Source organism: Lissotriton helveticus, chromosome 8, assembly GCF_964261635.1.
Source record: "Lissotriton helveticus chromosome 8, aLisHel1.1, whole genome shotgun sequence".
In the NCBI taxonomy this organism is placed as follows: domain Eukaryota; kingdom Metazoa; phylum Chordata; class Amphibia; order Caudata; family Salamandridae; genus Lissotriton; species Lissotriton helveticus.
The window spans coordinates 15,388,875-15,404,410 of record NC_136069.1 but is presented as its reverse complement, the minus strand read 5'-3'; the positions used below and the strand labels follow the sequence as shown (position 1 = coordinate 15,404,410).

Genomic DNA, 15,536 nt, shown 5'->3' with positions numbered 1-15,536 from the left:
GTTACTGATCTTCGCCTACATGGATGCCTGATGAAGGATGCACTTGAAATGACTATGTGAGTTGACTCTATTGATGAAATGACGTACTAATAAAGCCTCTACTGACCTCTGCTTCACCCATGCTTCGGACTCGCTGACCCTCTCCAGGTAGTTCTCAGGGACCAGTCCCCGGCAGCCGCTCTGGTGGCATGTCGCGATCATCCAGCCAGTGCTCGCCTCCTCCTGCTGGGACTGGTCCACGTACACCAGGTCTCCTGGGTTTAGCAGAAGCTCGTCGTGGTTCTGTGGTCTGTACTGGTAGAGCACACGCAAAGTCTGCAGAGTGAAACAACAAAAAAGTACAGACACGTGACTCAGAGGCCGAGACCTGTGAGGACCAAACCTGCTGCACCAATCAGATGCTCCACCTCAGATGCAAACTCTGTTAAACCTTGGGAAGCAGATGCCGCCAGCTCTGCTGTCACATAAGAATCAAGACCTTTCATTTGTTTGTGACTCCTTGTGAAAAACCTCCCCCTTTCACTTTAGTGCACAGTGATAATAATATTGTACCCGCGGCAAGTCTCACTGATCAATGACTGCAGTCATTGCCTCACCCAAAGATGAGTGCGAGAAGGAGAGGCATGAGATTGCACAACTCTTGGAAAGGTGCTACACCAGTGCTTTATTTGAGCTGGTGTTTTCCAGTGCTTGGCACTGGCACTTAATTGTCAACACCGGCGCTTGTGACAGTCCGCCACAAGGTGGCGCTGTTTGGTTAATTTAGAGCAGACGACAAAAAGAGTCAATTATTAATTCAATTTGCACGTAAAATGACTATTGCCTGCCGACCAAACCACTTATTTATCTTTGGGGGCTTGAACTAGTCTGCAGTGTGAACCTCCTAGAGGTGTGATGGTTAGTAGTTGTTATTGTTATTATCATTGGCAGCACGGGCGGGGGCAATGCGTGGTGCAAGCTGCAGTGGCCTCCTGTCAAGAGCCGTGGGATTTATTTATTTTTACAAACTAAGCGCTGATTATAACGTTGCGGAATAATAACCTCTCATAAAGCTTTTCTACTCAATGCCGCTTTGGACCAGAAGCTTCACTCCTGGATTATCCTGGACGAAATATTGTCCCACAAAACATCATGACCAACATATTGAATACCAAAATATTGTGAAGATAAGTACATTTAGGTAAGTATAGAATTACTATACCTAACACCACATCTATGTACCGTAAAGATATATATATATATATATATATATATAGATTCAGTCTGACATTCAACCAAATGCGGGGCATATTAGCAAGGGCTGGTGATATAATTATCGCCGCTTTAGCGTCCGTTTTTGGGCGAAAAGCGGCGATAACTATATCGCAATATCATCAAGGGCACACTAGCACGTGTATCCTTGATGTAAAGCCCGTTTTTTCACAGCCTCGACCCGCATGGCTAAGGAGATACAAAGAAGGCGTGGCTGTGAAAACAACACATGTTAATATCGTGAAGGCAGCTTCGCGATATTAACAAGGAGGTGCAGCGATAAAAAAAATGGCGCTACCTCAGCCTTAAATCTGACTAAGGCATACTTTTGTTTGGAGATGGATTATGCTGATACGACCACAGGGTCGTATCAGCAATGTTATTGCTGTTTTCAGTGGAACATCGCTGGAAAACCAGTGATGTTCCATTGAAAACACCGCTGTCGCTGAAATATTATCGCCATAGCGCTATACGTTCTACATATAGCGTTTTCATGGCGATAATATTCAGCAATAGGCAGCGATAATATTTCTATCACTATGTACGGCCAGCGAAAATTATCGCTGGCCGTTGATAATATGCCCCTCAGTTTACAATTTGTCCAAATATGATTTTCATTACCACCCTCTCATTCTCACTGACATGGCTTCCCCAGCACTTAGGGGCATATTAGCAAGAACTTCGTTATAATTATCGCCGATTTAGCGGCAGGAAACTGCCACTAAAACAGCGATAATGGGCTTGCTAATATGCGTTATAGAATTCCAATAGAAGCCCAGGTTAGATGTCCTGCACATGACTGTTCCTGCCGGTCCCTGGAACGCAAGCATTTTCTGCGTGCGACGCATAGTCAGTCAACATTGCATCAGGTCATTCAGACATTTAAGGAGGCTTTGAGAGTGCCTCGTGTTCTTTCATTGTGCCCCTCTTTGCCACATGTCGTCTTCCTGCACCGTGGATCAGTGCAGACTCATGCTCTGGTGATTCTCTTCCCCTGTATGACACTGTCTGAGTATGATAAATATCAGAAGGTTTGGTGATTTCTACTGTTCAACTTGAGTTTTATAGTGTACTGCTGCCAACTTGTGGCCATGGTGTAGCATTTCGCTGACACACACACCTATTATTTTCTGCTTCAACTTATACCTTCAGGGGCTTATTTATGAGCCCCTGCGTCACTTTTGCACCACCGGTGCCTCACTTTTTGTGACGCACCAGTGGTGTAAAAAATGCGACATGATGTGCCATATTTACGAAGTAACGCAACTAGGTAGATGCGTCACTTCGTAAACCCCTGCGCTACATTATACCTGCGCCAGGTATAATGCATGCAGGGTTGGCGTACCCCTGCAAGAAAGGGTCGTAGGAGTAGCGCTGCGAAATCTATGAAATTTTGTTGCGCCACTTCTAGGACGCCAATGCGTCAAAACCTTACGCCTGCCTCATGGCAGGCGTAGGGTGACGCAGGCCCTTTCACAGGGGGCTTGCCCCATGTGAATGGAACATTGCTGGAGTTGCGTCAGGCTTCCGGCACAACTCCAGCAATGCGCCACTTTTAGCGCTGACAGATACGTCAGTTATACTTACGTATCTGTCATTCCTTGCGACATGATGCGTCATACTGTAAATATGACGCGTCATTGGTATCGCAAGGAGGGCGCAGTGAAAAGTGATGCATCGCTGTTTTCACGCAGTGATGCACCACTTCTCGTAAATGAGGCCCTCAGTTTTAACCGTGTGCTCTCGCTGACTCACGAAGTATAAGCATTATTATTTGTTGTACATTTGCGCCTTGAGACCTTACGGTGATAAGATGCGCTATATAAAAATCTTTGACAATAAAAAAAAAATCTTTGACAATGACATTTGCTGCATAGTTTTCGTTTTCAGCTTTGGCAATTTTGAAGTTTTTTTTCCCCTCAATTACTATATTTTCATTTTTTTGAAATGTTGGTGGTGAAGATTGGACTGAGGCTCGAATACCAGTCCTAGGATGCTTGATTCCAGTCTAGGGAAGACATGGCTTGGCAGTTCGGTCTGGACTGTTCCCATGAGGCACAGGGTCAAGATTGATTTGCATATGGCCATGTGTGAACTGGGGTGGCGTGCTGAGCAGAATAACGATGGATTAAACCCAGATCTGTGACTGGGGGTGAATGTTTTGACAATGTGCAACATTCCGTCCATCATCTTGTGTGTTTTGCTGTTCACCCTATGTGGGAAGGGTATGCCCAGACGTGGGTCCCGTGCTCACTGCACCACTGGAGTCAAGCTATCCAGGCTGAAGACGGCTGATAGCCAGAAACCGGTCCTTAGTATGTTCCCTTACTAATAAGGCCATCATAAATAGTGAATGTGGTACATTCTCTATAAAACTGACATCAACTACGACCATTACTGGGCTCCTTATATACCGCCCTCCTGGCACCTCAACCCCTTTCTGCAACCAACTCATAGAAGCATCTACCCAGTTAGCTATAAGACATAATAATCTTATGATCTTAGGTGACCTCAATCTTCATTTTGAAGACAGCAATGCAAAAGAGGCACAAATACTTAAGACAGCACTGTACTCGTTGGGAATAAAATTGTTATCCACCAACCCAACTCACTAACAAGGTCACCTCCTTGACCCAATTTTTGCTACTTGGGAAGGAATTGAAATTCTCCCCCATACCCCGCTAATTTGGTCTGACCATTATATGATCACTTTTGACATATTTACTAATATTACCAATAACGCTCCAAACAAATTATTATCACTGAAGCGTCGCAATTGGAAAAACTACACCCCTGATCGATTTATCAGCGCATTAGAGGAACACCCCCCCCCCCCCACAGGTCAGTCCTTACAAGACACATGGAATAACTATGAATTATGGCTAGGCAAGGCATTAGACAAAATTGCCCCGTGGACCTCTAAACCTCCAGTGAGAAGAACCAAATCAGAGCTATGGTACTCTGAGAAATTAAAAATCGCAAAGGCCCAATGCAAAGCGACAGAACGCAAATGGAGAAAAAGCTACACTCCCGAACTTAAGGAAATTTATAGATTTGAACTAAAAAAATACCAAAAAATGGTGAGAGAAGAAAAAAGTGTCTTCTTCAAAAACAGAATTGAAGAGGCAGATAACCCTACAAAGGAACTGTTCCGTATCTATAAAGAACTAACAGACACCACACGCTTAGACACTCAAGACACATATTCCAACGATATATGTGAACAAATAGCAGATTTCTTCGTCGAAAAAGTCGAGAAAATTCATGCTACTTTCCCCAAACCCACTAAATTAGGAAAGGAGGTAGTGACTAAAGACTTCCCTACTCAAAATTCCAAACTTACCACTTTCACTATACCTGACAAAAAAGATCTTATCAATATCATCAATGGTATTCATTCAGGTTCTCCTAGTGATGTGTGCCCATTGGCAAAAAGTAAGGACATCATGGAAAACTTTCTTATAGATCATATTAGAAACATGATAACCCTATCCTTTCAAGAATGTAAGGTACCGGAGGCTTGGAAAACAGCGCAAGTCATACCCTTAAAAAAAAACCAATATCCCTATTACTCAGTTCCAAAACCTCAGGCCTATCTCTCTTTTGCCACAATGTGCCAAAATAATAGAAAAAATAGTTAATAAACAGCTTATGACATTTCTAGAAAAGGAAACTATACTCCGCCCCTCCAAATCGGGTTTTAGACCTGGCTATTCCACAGAATCAGCGGTTCTGTACTCCACGGAATGTATCCGTAGGATGGTGGACGAGGGAGAGACAGCAGCGTTGGTCATGTTAGACCTAAGCGCAGCATTTGATACTGTGCTTCACTCAACGCTGCTGTCCCGGCTCTCGGACATAGGAGTAAAAGACCAGGCACTAGCTTGGCTCGAATCTTTTCTCACCAAAAGATCGTTTCAGCTGCACTGCCCACCCTTTAAATCATCTTCTCGAAGCGTTAGCCATGGGGTTCCACAGGGCTCCAGTTTGAGCCCTACCTTATTCAACATCTATATGGAACCCCTGGCTCACGTTGTAGAGAATTTTGGGGTGGGCATTGTCAGCTATGCCGACGACACCCAATTAATGTTCAAACTTACACCAGACAGCGAGGAATATGCCACCAATTTCTCTAACTGCATGGCTGCTGTAGCCACCTGGATGAACAATAATTGCCTCCGCTTAAATGGAGACAAGACAGAGGTGTTGGTGGTGGGGAACAAAACATCGATATGGTCCCAGGCATGGTGGCCCTCGGTCCTGGGAGAACTCCCCTGCCCTGTAGAAAAGGTCAAAAACGTAGGGGTCATGCTTGACACGGACCTTTCGGGCAAAGCCCAAGTCAGCAAAATTACAGGCAAGTGCTTTGGCACACTAAAGACCCTGCGGAAAATCATTGACCTAATCCCCATCGGAGCCAGAAAGACCATTGTACACGCTCTCATAACACCCCATCTAGATTACGGAAACGTTCTTCTATTAGGCCTTAACCAGAACAGTTTACATCAGCTACAATGCATTCAAAATGCTGCCGCTCGCATGGTGTTGGGTCTTCCCAAAAGAACCTCTTCCAAAGCTGCCCTTTCTAAATTGCATTGGCTCCCCATCAGGGAAAGAATCAGATATAAGAGTCTCTGCTATGCCCATCGGATTGCCAATAATAAGGTACCCATCTACCTCAGAAGTCTCTTGACCATCCATCGCCCGATCAGAGACTTAAGATCATCTGGTATGATGCAATTCAAACTTCCCCGCATCTCCAGAGCAAAAATGGGGGGTAGATCCTTTCGCTACCAAGCAGTGAAACATTGGAATGCCCTCCCAGTGCATCTGCGGATGGAACCCTCGGAAACTCTATTTAGAGCTAAACTGAAAACTCACCTCTTCCCGCAATAAATTTATGTTATGATTTCCTTTCCGTCTCCTTCCCTCTGAAAGTTTTTTGTTAGTAGTAAGCGCGGGGATACACAGTTTTGTGCAGCCATGCGCTTTACAAATGCTATATTATTATTATTAGGATGCTTGATTCCGGTCCAGGGAAGACATGGCTTGGCAGTTCGGTCTGGACTGTTCCCATGAGGCACAGGGTCTAGACTGATTTGCATATGGCCATGTCTGAACTGGGGTGGCGTGGTGAGCAAAATAACGATGGATTAAACCCAGATCTGTGACTGGGGGTGAATGTTTTGCCAATGTGCAACATTCAGTCCATCACCTTGTGTGTTTTGCTGTTCACCTTATGTGGGAAGGGTATGCCTAGACGTGGGTCCCGTGCTCACTAAGCCACTGGAGTCAAGCTATCCTGGCTGAAGATGGCTGATAGTCAGAAACCGGTCCTAGGATGCTTGATTCCGGTCCAGGGAAGACATGGCTTGGCAGTTCGGTCTGGACTGTTCCCATGAGGCACAGGGTCAAGACTGATTTGCATATGGCCATGTCTGAACTGGGGTGGCGTGGTGAGCAAAATAATGATGGATTAAACCCAGATCTGTGACTGGGGGTGAATGTTTTGCCAATGTGCAACATTCAGTCCATCACCTTGTGTGTTTTGCTGTTCACCCTATGTGGGAAGGGTATGCCCAGACGTGGGTCCCGTGCTCACTGCACCACTGGAGTGAAGCTATCCGGGCTGAAGATGGCTGATAGTCAGAAACCGGTCCTAGGATGCTTGATTCCGGTCCAGGGAAGACATGGCTTGGTAGTTCGGTCTGGACTGTTCCCATGAGGCACAGGGTCAGAGCTGATTTGCGTTTGTCCATGTCTGAACCGGGGTGGCGTGGTGAGCAAAATAACAATGTATTAAACCCAGATCTGTGACTGGGGTGAATGTTTTGCCAATGTGCAACATTCTGTCCATCACCTTGTGTGTTTTGCTATCCTTAGAACTGTACCTCTTGCTCCACAGCAACTCCTGCAGCAAGTATAATGGTGAATCCACCTAAGTAATTTGTGTGTATCTCTGGAGACCCACCAGTTCCGTGGTTACAGTGGAAGGGAAATGTTTTGAATTATATTACTACAATAGACCATGGAAACACATTTTCAGATGAGAGGAAGAAATAATTACTTCTTCACTCCTTTGGTTCCAAGGGGATAATGTAGGGGATGGAAATGTTTTTTGTGAAGTCATTAGACAACTAGATACTTATTTTTCGCCAAAGGTCTGTATGAGTATAACACGCCATACGTTATTCCACAGCAAACAAGAGCAGAGGGAGTCTATTGATGAATATGTATCCGCATTTAAAAAACTTGCATAGGACTTTCGTTTTGGTGGTATACAAGAGGAACTGGTGGTGATGCATGCTCCTGATCCATCAATCCAAGAAAGATTGTGGATTAGTGGAGTTAGTCCTTTGAAAGATGTTGTGTCTATTGTTAGAAAAGCTGAATTATCTGGAAGATGTGCTAAGGCATTGAAGAAAGAACATGCGGAAAAAAAAAGTTCAGGTTGTAGTGAGAGTCATACCTAACAAATCCAAGGTTGTCAAATCTAATGTGACTAAAGCTAGTAAAGATGTTGTCAAAATAGAGGATAGGAAAACTTATGTGAGCAAGGAGTTACCATGTTATAGGTGTGATAGTAAGAATCATCTAGCGAATAACAGAAATTGTCCAGCAATTAAGCAAAAATGCAGCGTGTGTGGGAAAATAGGGCATTTTGGTCGAGTTTGTAAACTAAAAGTATCCAAACAAGAGAAAGTCAAGTGCATTGGGGCGGTAGACACAGATTTCACGAGTAAGGAGGATGGGGATGCAAATAATGCAGGTGTGTTGATTGAATGTGAGAGGAAAGGTGCTTTTGAATATCGAGCGTCGCAATGACAAAAGTAAACCCATGTGCTTCGTGAAAATCGTAGGTGTAGGAATCACCATTGCTGCAGTTTCCGGTTCACCATTTACTATTGTGAATGAGTCGGTATGGAAAGACAAATTTGAGATTGCATCAGTTTGAAACAGACATTGCGCCAGAGAGTTATACAGGTGAAACAATAGAGATGTTGGGGTATAGGAATCTTATTCTGAGATTTAAGAACAGGAAATCGATCAGTAAGCTGTATGTCTCCAAGAAAGGGCCTTCAGTGTTGGGATGGAAGGGCCAAAGAAATGTGAACATTATTTTGGATCCTAATGGGGTCGAACAAGTACTTGTACTGGATGAGGGGAAGTCCTTGTGAAGAAAATATGTGAGGAATTCCCTAGAGTGTTTGCAAAGAATGTTGGAAGGATGGATGGTTTTGAGCACAAAATAATACTGAAGGAAAATGCTATACCCAAAACTCATAGGCTTAGAAATATTCTAATGTCCGTGAGGGAAGAAGTGGAAGTTGAATTGGAACGTCTTGTCATGGAGGATATCATAGAACCAATTGAGTCGGAAGAGTGGGTTGCTCCGGTGGTTGTTGCCTGAAAAGCTAGTGGAAAAATCAGATTATGTATCGATTTGCGCCATCTCAATGGTAATATTTTAATTGACAAGTTCCCATTACCAAAAATGAATGAGTTATTAACCAAGATTAGAGGCATGGGATTTTTCTCCACAGTTGATTTATCGCAAGCGTACCATCAAATTTCATTATGCGAGGAAAGCAAAAAGTACTCTTCTTTTATTACACATGTGAGTTGATTCCAGTATAAATGGATGCTGTTTGTGCTTGCCTCTGCAGCTGCGGTGTTCCCACGATTGATGTTTCACATTTTTGGGAAGTATAGTCAGGTGTTAGTATTTCAGGACGACATATTGGTGATGGTGAAAGACAGAAATGACCATGATTTTAACCTTAAATTAGTTGTTTCTTTGCTAGACAAATTTGTTCTCACAGTGGAGTGTTCCAAGTGGAAATTTGCTGAGAGACAGGTTACATACTTGGGACATGAGGTAAGTGCGGTGGGGATTCAACCAAAGAGTAAACTGGTGGAAGCTATTAGAGATGCCCGGAGTCCCAAATGTAAAGAGGAGGTGAAGTCATTCCTCGGGTTGGTAGAGTTTTTCTCTAAATTTGCTAAGAATTTCTCCATGAGGACATTTTATATCAGACAACTACTTAAGATCAAAATTAAGTTTGTATGGTCCGGGCAGGGGTCTCCAACCTGTAGCTCGTGAGCTACTGTAGCTCTTGAGCTAACTCTGAGTAGCTCACCTTTGTGCAGCCCAGCTTATTAAATTAGAAAGATTTTTCTTGGTTGAATTAATATACATATAAAGAAATTGAAATTATACTGCACTAATAATATTAGTGGCTGTTAATGTGTTTTATTGAACATAAGTAGCTCTCAATACAGAAAAGGTTGGAGACCCCTGCGAGAGTGACTTTGTTGATGTTAAAAATGTGATTTGTGCAGCTCTTACATTGCAAGATTTTGACCCCATGAGTAACAGTTCCATCACAACAGATGCTAGCAGCATAGGCATTGGGGCAATACTGTCCCAGTACAATGAAGAAAGGAAGGAAGTAATTGTTGCGTACGCCTCAAGGTCCCTTTCTCCGGCAGAGGAAAAATATACAGTGATTGAGCGTGAGGCTTTAGGTTGTGCATGGGCATTGGACCATTTTCGTTCATTCATTTGAGGGAAATATGTTACTATTAAATGTGACCATAAGCCTCTAGTTAAAGTATTAACCAATATGGGTATGGTCCATGTGGCATCTAGGTTAGCCTGCATTTCTATGAGAATGTTAGATTTCATATATAAAATTGAGTACTTACCAGGAAGAAAGAATGCAGTTGCAGATTTCCTGTCTCACATGCCTATACAAATGTCTGAAAATCAAGATGATTTACTTGAAGAAGCAAAGGTGGCTTTGGTGTGGGACAATGGGGGACAGGGTTTTAGTGAAGAAGAATGGGATGATTAATGTAAAAAAGATGAGATGCTTACAAAGGTCAATGAATGTGTAAATAAAGGTTTGCCTTTGAAGAGGGAATTAAGGGAGTTAAGACCTTTTTGGGAGGTGAGAAATGAGTTAACAAGTAATGAGTTGAATGTATTACGTGGAGAAAGGTTGGTTCCCCCAGAGGCTCTAAGAAAAAGAATAATTTCTTTATGTCATGAAGGACAGTTAAGGATTGTAGGAACGAAGTCTAGTGTCAAAAGTGTCCACTGGTAGCCAGGAGTGGATACAGATGCGAAAGAGAAGTGAGAGACTGTGGAATGTGTATGTCAGCTGATAAAACACTTAAAACGTGTAGGCCCCCCATGAGTGATTTTGTTTGTCCTGGCAGTCCGTGGGAATGTGTTGCAGTGGGCATTATGGGACATGTAGGCAGTTCAGGGAAATATATCATTATATTCCTGGATGTTTTTCCTAAGGAGCCCTTTATAAAGCTTATCAAGAAGTTGGACACTGAAACGGTTTTGAAGTTTTTTTTATGAAGTTTTCCTTAATGAGGGTACCCCTGCTGGTATTATAAGTTACAATGGAGTACAATTTACATCAGGCAGGATGAACCAGTATTTGAGTGTGTGTGGGATTACTCACAGGACTACTTTGTTGTACAATCCCAAAGGTAATGGGATGGTAGAGTGGTTTAATAGAGTTTTAAAAGCTGCCTTTCAACTTTCCTGCAGGAGTGACATTTCGTGGGAGGTACAAGTTTTTAAAACAGTTTGGTCGTACAGAGTCACTATTGTGGAAGCCACTAGATTTTCTCCTTTTGAATTAATGAGGGGAGGAAGCCAAGATCAAAGTGGAACCCTGGATGGTTGGTTTCTTCAGAAATCGTAGACTGGTCGCTTTCAGGAGTCAAAGGAATTGTATTGTGTCAACATGACAAGTACAACAAGTATTATGATAATAAGCATAGGACAAAAACTTATTTTGTCAAAGTGGGACAATGGGTGAGAGTTAGAAAAACCTGGAAAAGTGTCTAGGGGAGCTAAGTCATTAGTAGAGTGACCCAAGTCAGCAGTAGGGGGCCCAAGTCAACAGTAGAGGGGCCCAGGTCAGCAGTAGGGTGACCAAAGTCAGCCATAGAGAGGCCCAAGTCAGCAGTAGGGTGACCCAAGTCAGCAGTAGGGTGACCCAAGTCAGCAGTGGGGGGAGCCAAGTCAGTAGTAGGGTGACCCAAGTCAGCAGTAGGGGGGCCCAAGTCAGCAAAAGGGGAGCCCAAGTCAGCAGTAGGGGACACAAGTCAGTAGTAGGGTGACCCAAGTCAGAAGTGGGGGGAGCCAAGTCAGTAGTAGGGTGACCCAAGTCAGCAGTCGGGTGACTCAAGTCAGCAGTTGGGTGACTCAAGTCAGCAGTGGGGGGAGCCAAGTCAGTAGTAGGGTGATCCAAGTCAGCAGTAGGGGGGCCCAAGTCAGCAGTCGGGTGACCCAAGTCAGCAGTTGGGTGACTCAAGTCAGCAGTGGGGGGAGCCAAGTCAGTAGTAGGGTGATCCAAGTCAGCAGTAGGGGGGCCCAAGTCAGCAGTAGCGGGCGCTCAAGTCAGTAGTAGGGTGACCTAAGTCTGCAGTAGGGGGGACCCAAGTCAGTAGTAGGGTGACCCAAGTCAGTAGTAAGGTGACCCAAATCAGCAGTCGGGTGACCCAAGTCGGCAGTCGGGTGACCCAAGTCAGCAGTGGGGGGAGCCAAGTCAGAAGCAGGGTGAACCAAGTCAGCAGTAGGGGGGCCCAAGTCAGCAGTAGGGGGGCCCAAATCAGCAGTAGGGGGCCCAAGGCAGCAGTCGGGTGACCAAAGTCAGCAGTGGGGGGAGCCAAGTCAGTAGTAGGGTGACCCAAGTAAGTAGTAGGGTGACCCAAGTCAGCAGTGCGGTGACCCAAGTCAGCAGTGGGGGGAGCCAAGTCAGTAGTAGGGTGATTCAAGTCAGCAGTAGGGGGGCCCAAATCAGCAGTAGCGGGCGCTCAAGTCAGTAGTAGGGTGACCTAAGTCTGCAGTAGGGGTGACCCAAGTCAGCAGTGGGGGGTGCCAAGTCAGAAGTAGGGTGAACCAAGTCAGCAGTAGGGGGGGCCCAGTCAGCAGTAGGGGGGCCCAAATCAGCAGTAGGGGGCCCAAGTCAGCAGTCGGGTGACCCAAGTCAGCAGTGGGGGAGCCAAGCCAGTAGTAGGGTGACCCAAGTTAGTAGTAGGGTGACCCAAGTCAGCAGTCAGGTGACCCAAGTCAGTAGTAGGGTGACCCAAGTCAGAAGTGAGGGGAGCCAAGTCAGTAGTAGGGTGACCCAAGTCAGCAGTCGGGTGACCCAAGTCAGCAGTTGGGTGACTCAAGTCAGCAGTGGGGGGAGCCAAGTCAGTAGTAGGGTGATACAAGTCAGCAGTAGGGGGGCCCAAGTCAGCAGTAGCGGGCGCTCGTCAGTAGTAGGGTGACCTAAGTCTGCAGTAGGGGGGACCCAAGTCAGTAGTAGGGTGACCCAAGTCAGTAGTAAGGTGACCCAAGTCAGCAGTCGGGTGACCCAAGTCAGCAGTGGGGGTGTGGAAAATGACTAAAATCAGTATACATAAGCGGCGTTCATTTATGTTCACCATAGCCACTGTTGAGCGTAAAGTGAAAATCGTGAAACATTGGCCACACCTTCTTGTCCCTTTTTAGGCCCCTTCGTGCGCGTAAATGGCAGCCATTTTGAAAAGCATGGTCTCCCTGCCCAGCGCCGCTAGCTAGCGCATCTCTCCCTCTGACCTCGCAAGCATCCCCCGCGCGCTGATAGCCCCCCCCGCTCTCATACCTGAACCATAAAACTCCCCTCCAGCGCTACTCTGCCTCGGAAATGCATTCCGCTCCCGGCCAACACCTCCCCATCCTTTGATGAACCCCCTCTCCTCTGTGCCCAATCTTCCTGCCCATTCCCAGGGCGCCACCTGGCCCTGCGGATACCATTTATTGCCCGCTACAGTAGGGCCTCGCCTCACATCAAAGGAGCGGGGATTAATCAATGCCTTCACACCCCTAGATCCGATCGATCGCCCACATTCCTGTTCCCAGCGGAATGTCCAGCTGCGCGATAGCCATCATGCTGAGATTTGGGCGGGGACTTCTACTGTAAATGTGTGTGGGAACAGGCCCAAAGTGAGGATTCCGAGGATGTCTTTCCGTACATCAAAGTATTGACAAGAATGTGTCTCATGTAATAAAGCAATAAACCTGTGTATAAGAGGCCAGGCCTCAAGGATGAGTTTAGAGCACCTCGAGAAGATACCCTGTTGTCTGATTTGACGTGTTCTGCTCCGTCGGAATAAACTCCTGTTTCCTGCCTTCCAGTCTCCAGCGCCTGCCTCTTTATTTGGTAACTGTGAGTTGGGTGAGAGGCGGCTAACGCCGGGCAAACCTTGAAAAGGGGTAATCAACCTGATCTGCCTGACCCTTTTTCTACAATTGGCGTCCCAAACGTGGGGCCCATCAGTGACACGTGGATTCAGTGGGAGAGGTCCCGACGACAGTGTGAACGACTGCAACGATCGGGAAGAGCTCCTGCCCGATAGACCCTCGTCTGGCAGCCGATCATCCGAACTTCACTGGTTCCGAGCAGACCTCTCTCGAGTGATCTACGGTCCTGACTGGGAACCATCAGGAGTGCCACAGCAATTACGGAGAATAGAGGACGATCAGGTGCTGGAAGCGGAAGGCGAGAAACTGTCCATGCGGTCCGGGTAAGGTCGTGTAACACGACGAATTGCGAATTGATTGTTTGATTGTTTGAAAATACTAGTATTACTCATTTGATTGTTTCTGAGAGATTCTCTATTTGCAAACAAGCACAGAGTCGCCATACTCTGTTTAGTCTTTGCAGATAGTGAAGGGTAGGTAACGCAGGCCTTTGCCCCCTTTGTAATTCGTCGTGCCTACTTCCCTCTCCATTTGATTGATTGTTATCCAAGCATTTACTGCTTTGGAATAGATTCTCTTTGGATCATTCTCTATTTACAAAAAAGCACAGAGTCACAATACTCTGTTGAGTCCTTGTAAATAGTGAAGGATAGGTAACGCAGGCTTTTGCCCCCGTTGTAATCCGTCGTGCCTATTTTTATCCCTCATTTGATTGATTGTTTCTCCGAACATTGACCGTTCGGAATTGGTTCTCTTTGGGTTATTCTCTATTTACAAATAAGCACAGGGTCGCCATACTCTGTTTAGTCTTTGTGAATAGTGAAGGATAGGTAGTGCAGACTTTTATCCCCTTTGTAACCCGTCATGCCTATCTTTGCCCCGTTTGTTGGTAGTTGGTTCAGCCCGGACCATTTATTAGAGGTAGATCATCCGGCTCCACCGGAGGACACCCCTAATAAAAAGGACATATATACAAAAATACGGATTAGCCGTTGTATCGTGCTAGCAAACTATAACATAAAAATCGCTAGGGAAAACAAAAGGAATCGAACAAAATCAGTAGGCCACTGATGGGATCTTTTTGACCCCGCTAAAATAGAAACATTAGGAACAACCCCTCATGAGAAATATGAAACTAATAAGAAGAGCCGAGCTCGACGCCATGATGGCCGCAAGGCAGCTCGACTCCATCGCCCACCCCACCCAAATAACGACAAACCCTATGCAAATATTATAAATATATACAACGCTCCAGCAAAGTAACTTGTTAAAACTTTTTATTAAACAACTATTTACATGGCAAACGGCTGCAACAACAAACCCAACGCATTCGCCGTCTGCTTAACACTGTTCCTGTCCCGCCTTCAATGTTGGGCTACTTTGGGCTACTTTTTAGTTGTCTTTGGGCTATAGAAAATCTACAAAAGCCATCAGCCGGCGAGGTAGCGTCGGTGGCGGCCCGTTGCGCGAATGGGCCGGAGGCTACCCAATGCGCCAAGACCCGTCCCCGGGTCACCCAGATGTAATGTCCGACAAGTTGCGGGCAGAGGATGCCTTACTGGCGGGTCCAGCCATCCTACAATGCTGCGCCGAGAGACGGCGTGGGGTGCCCTGGAGGGGGAGGCGACGCGAACGGGCCTCCCCCACCTCCCCAGGAGGAGGTTCCTCAGCTGCAGTAGGGCACCCCTTAGCGTTTCACTCGCCGACCAGCTGCAAAAGGGCGCCCCTTAGCGTTTCACTCGCCGACCAGCTGCAGAAGGGCGCCCCTTAGCGTTTCACTCGCCAACCAGCTGCAGCAGGGCGACCCTTAGCGTTTCACTCGCCAGTCAGCTGCAGCAGGACAACCATTAGCGTTTCACCTGCCAGACGACTGCACCAGGACTGCCCTTGGCGTTCCACTCGGTCGGATGGCCGGAGGACCCGCTCCGGTGGCCGGGGTGAAGAGCGGCTGCGGCTGCGGAACGCTCAAAATGGCGGCCGGCTCCCTGGATTTGGGCCTGGTCCACTAGAACGGCTCTGGACTACT

The 15,536-nt window shown here is 46.2% G+C and overlaps 1 protein-coding gene across 1 annotated transcript in view; it reads right to left on the bottom strand.

The window, feature by feature from the left end:
* The window catches only part of UBASH3A (ubiquitin associated and SH3 domain containing A), a 188,143-nt gene that overhangs the window by 87,581 nt on the left and 85,026 nt on the right, over positions 1 to 15,536 (bottom strand). The window contains exon 6 of the mRNA XM_078658361.1: positions 107 to 315. Coding sequence (XP_078514487.1) covers positions 107 to 315 — 209 coding nt within the window. The remainder of the gene's footprint in view (positions 1 to 106; positions 316 to 15,536) is intronic.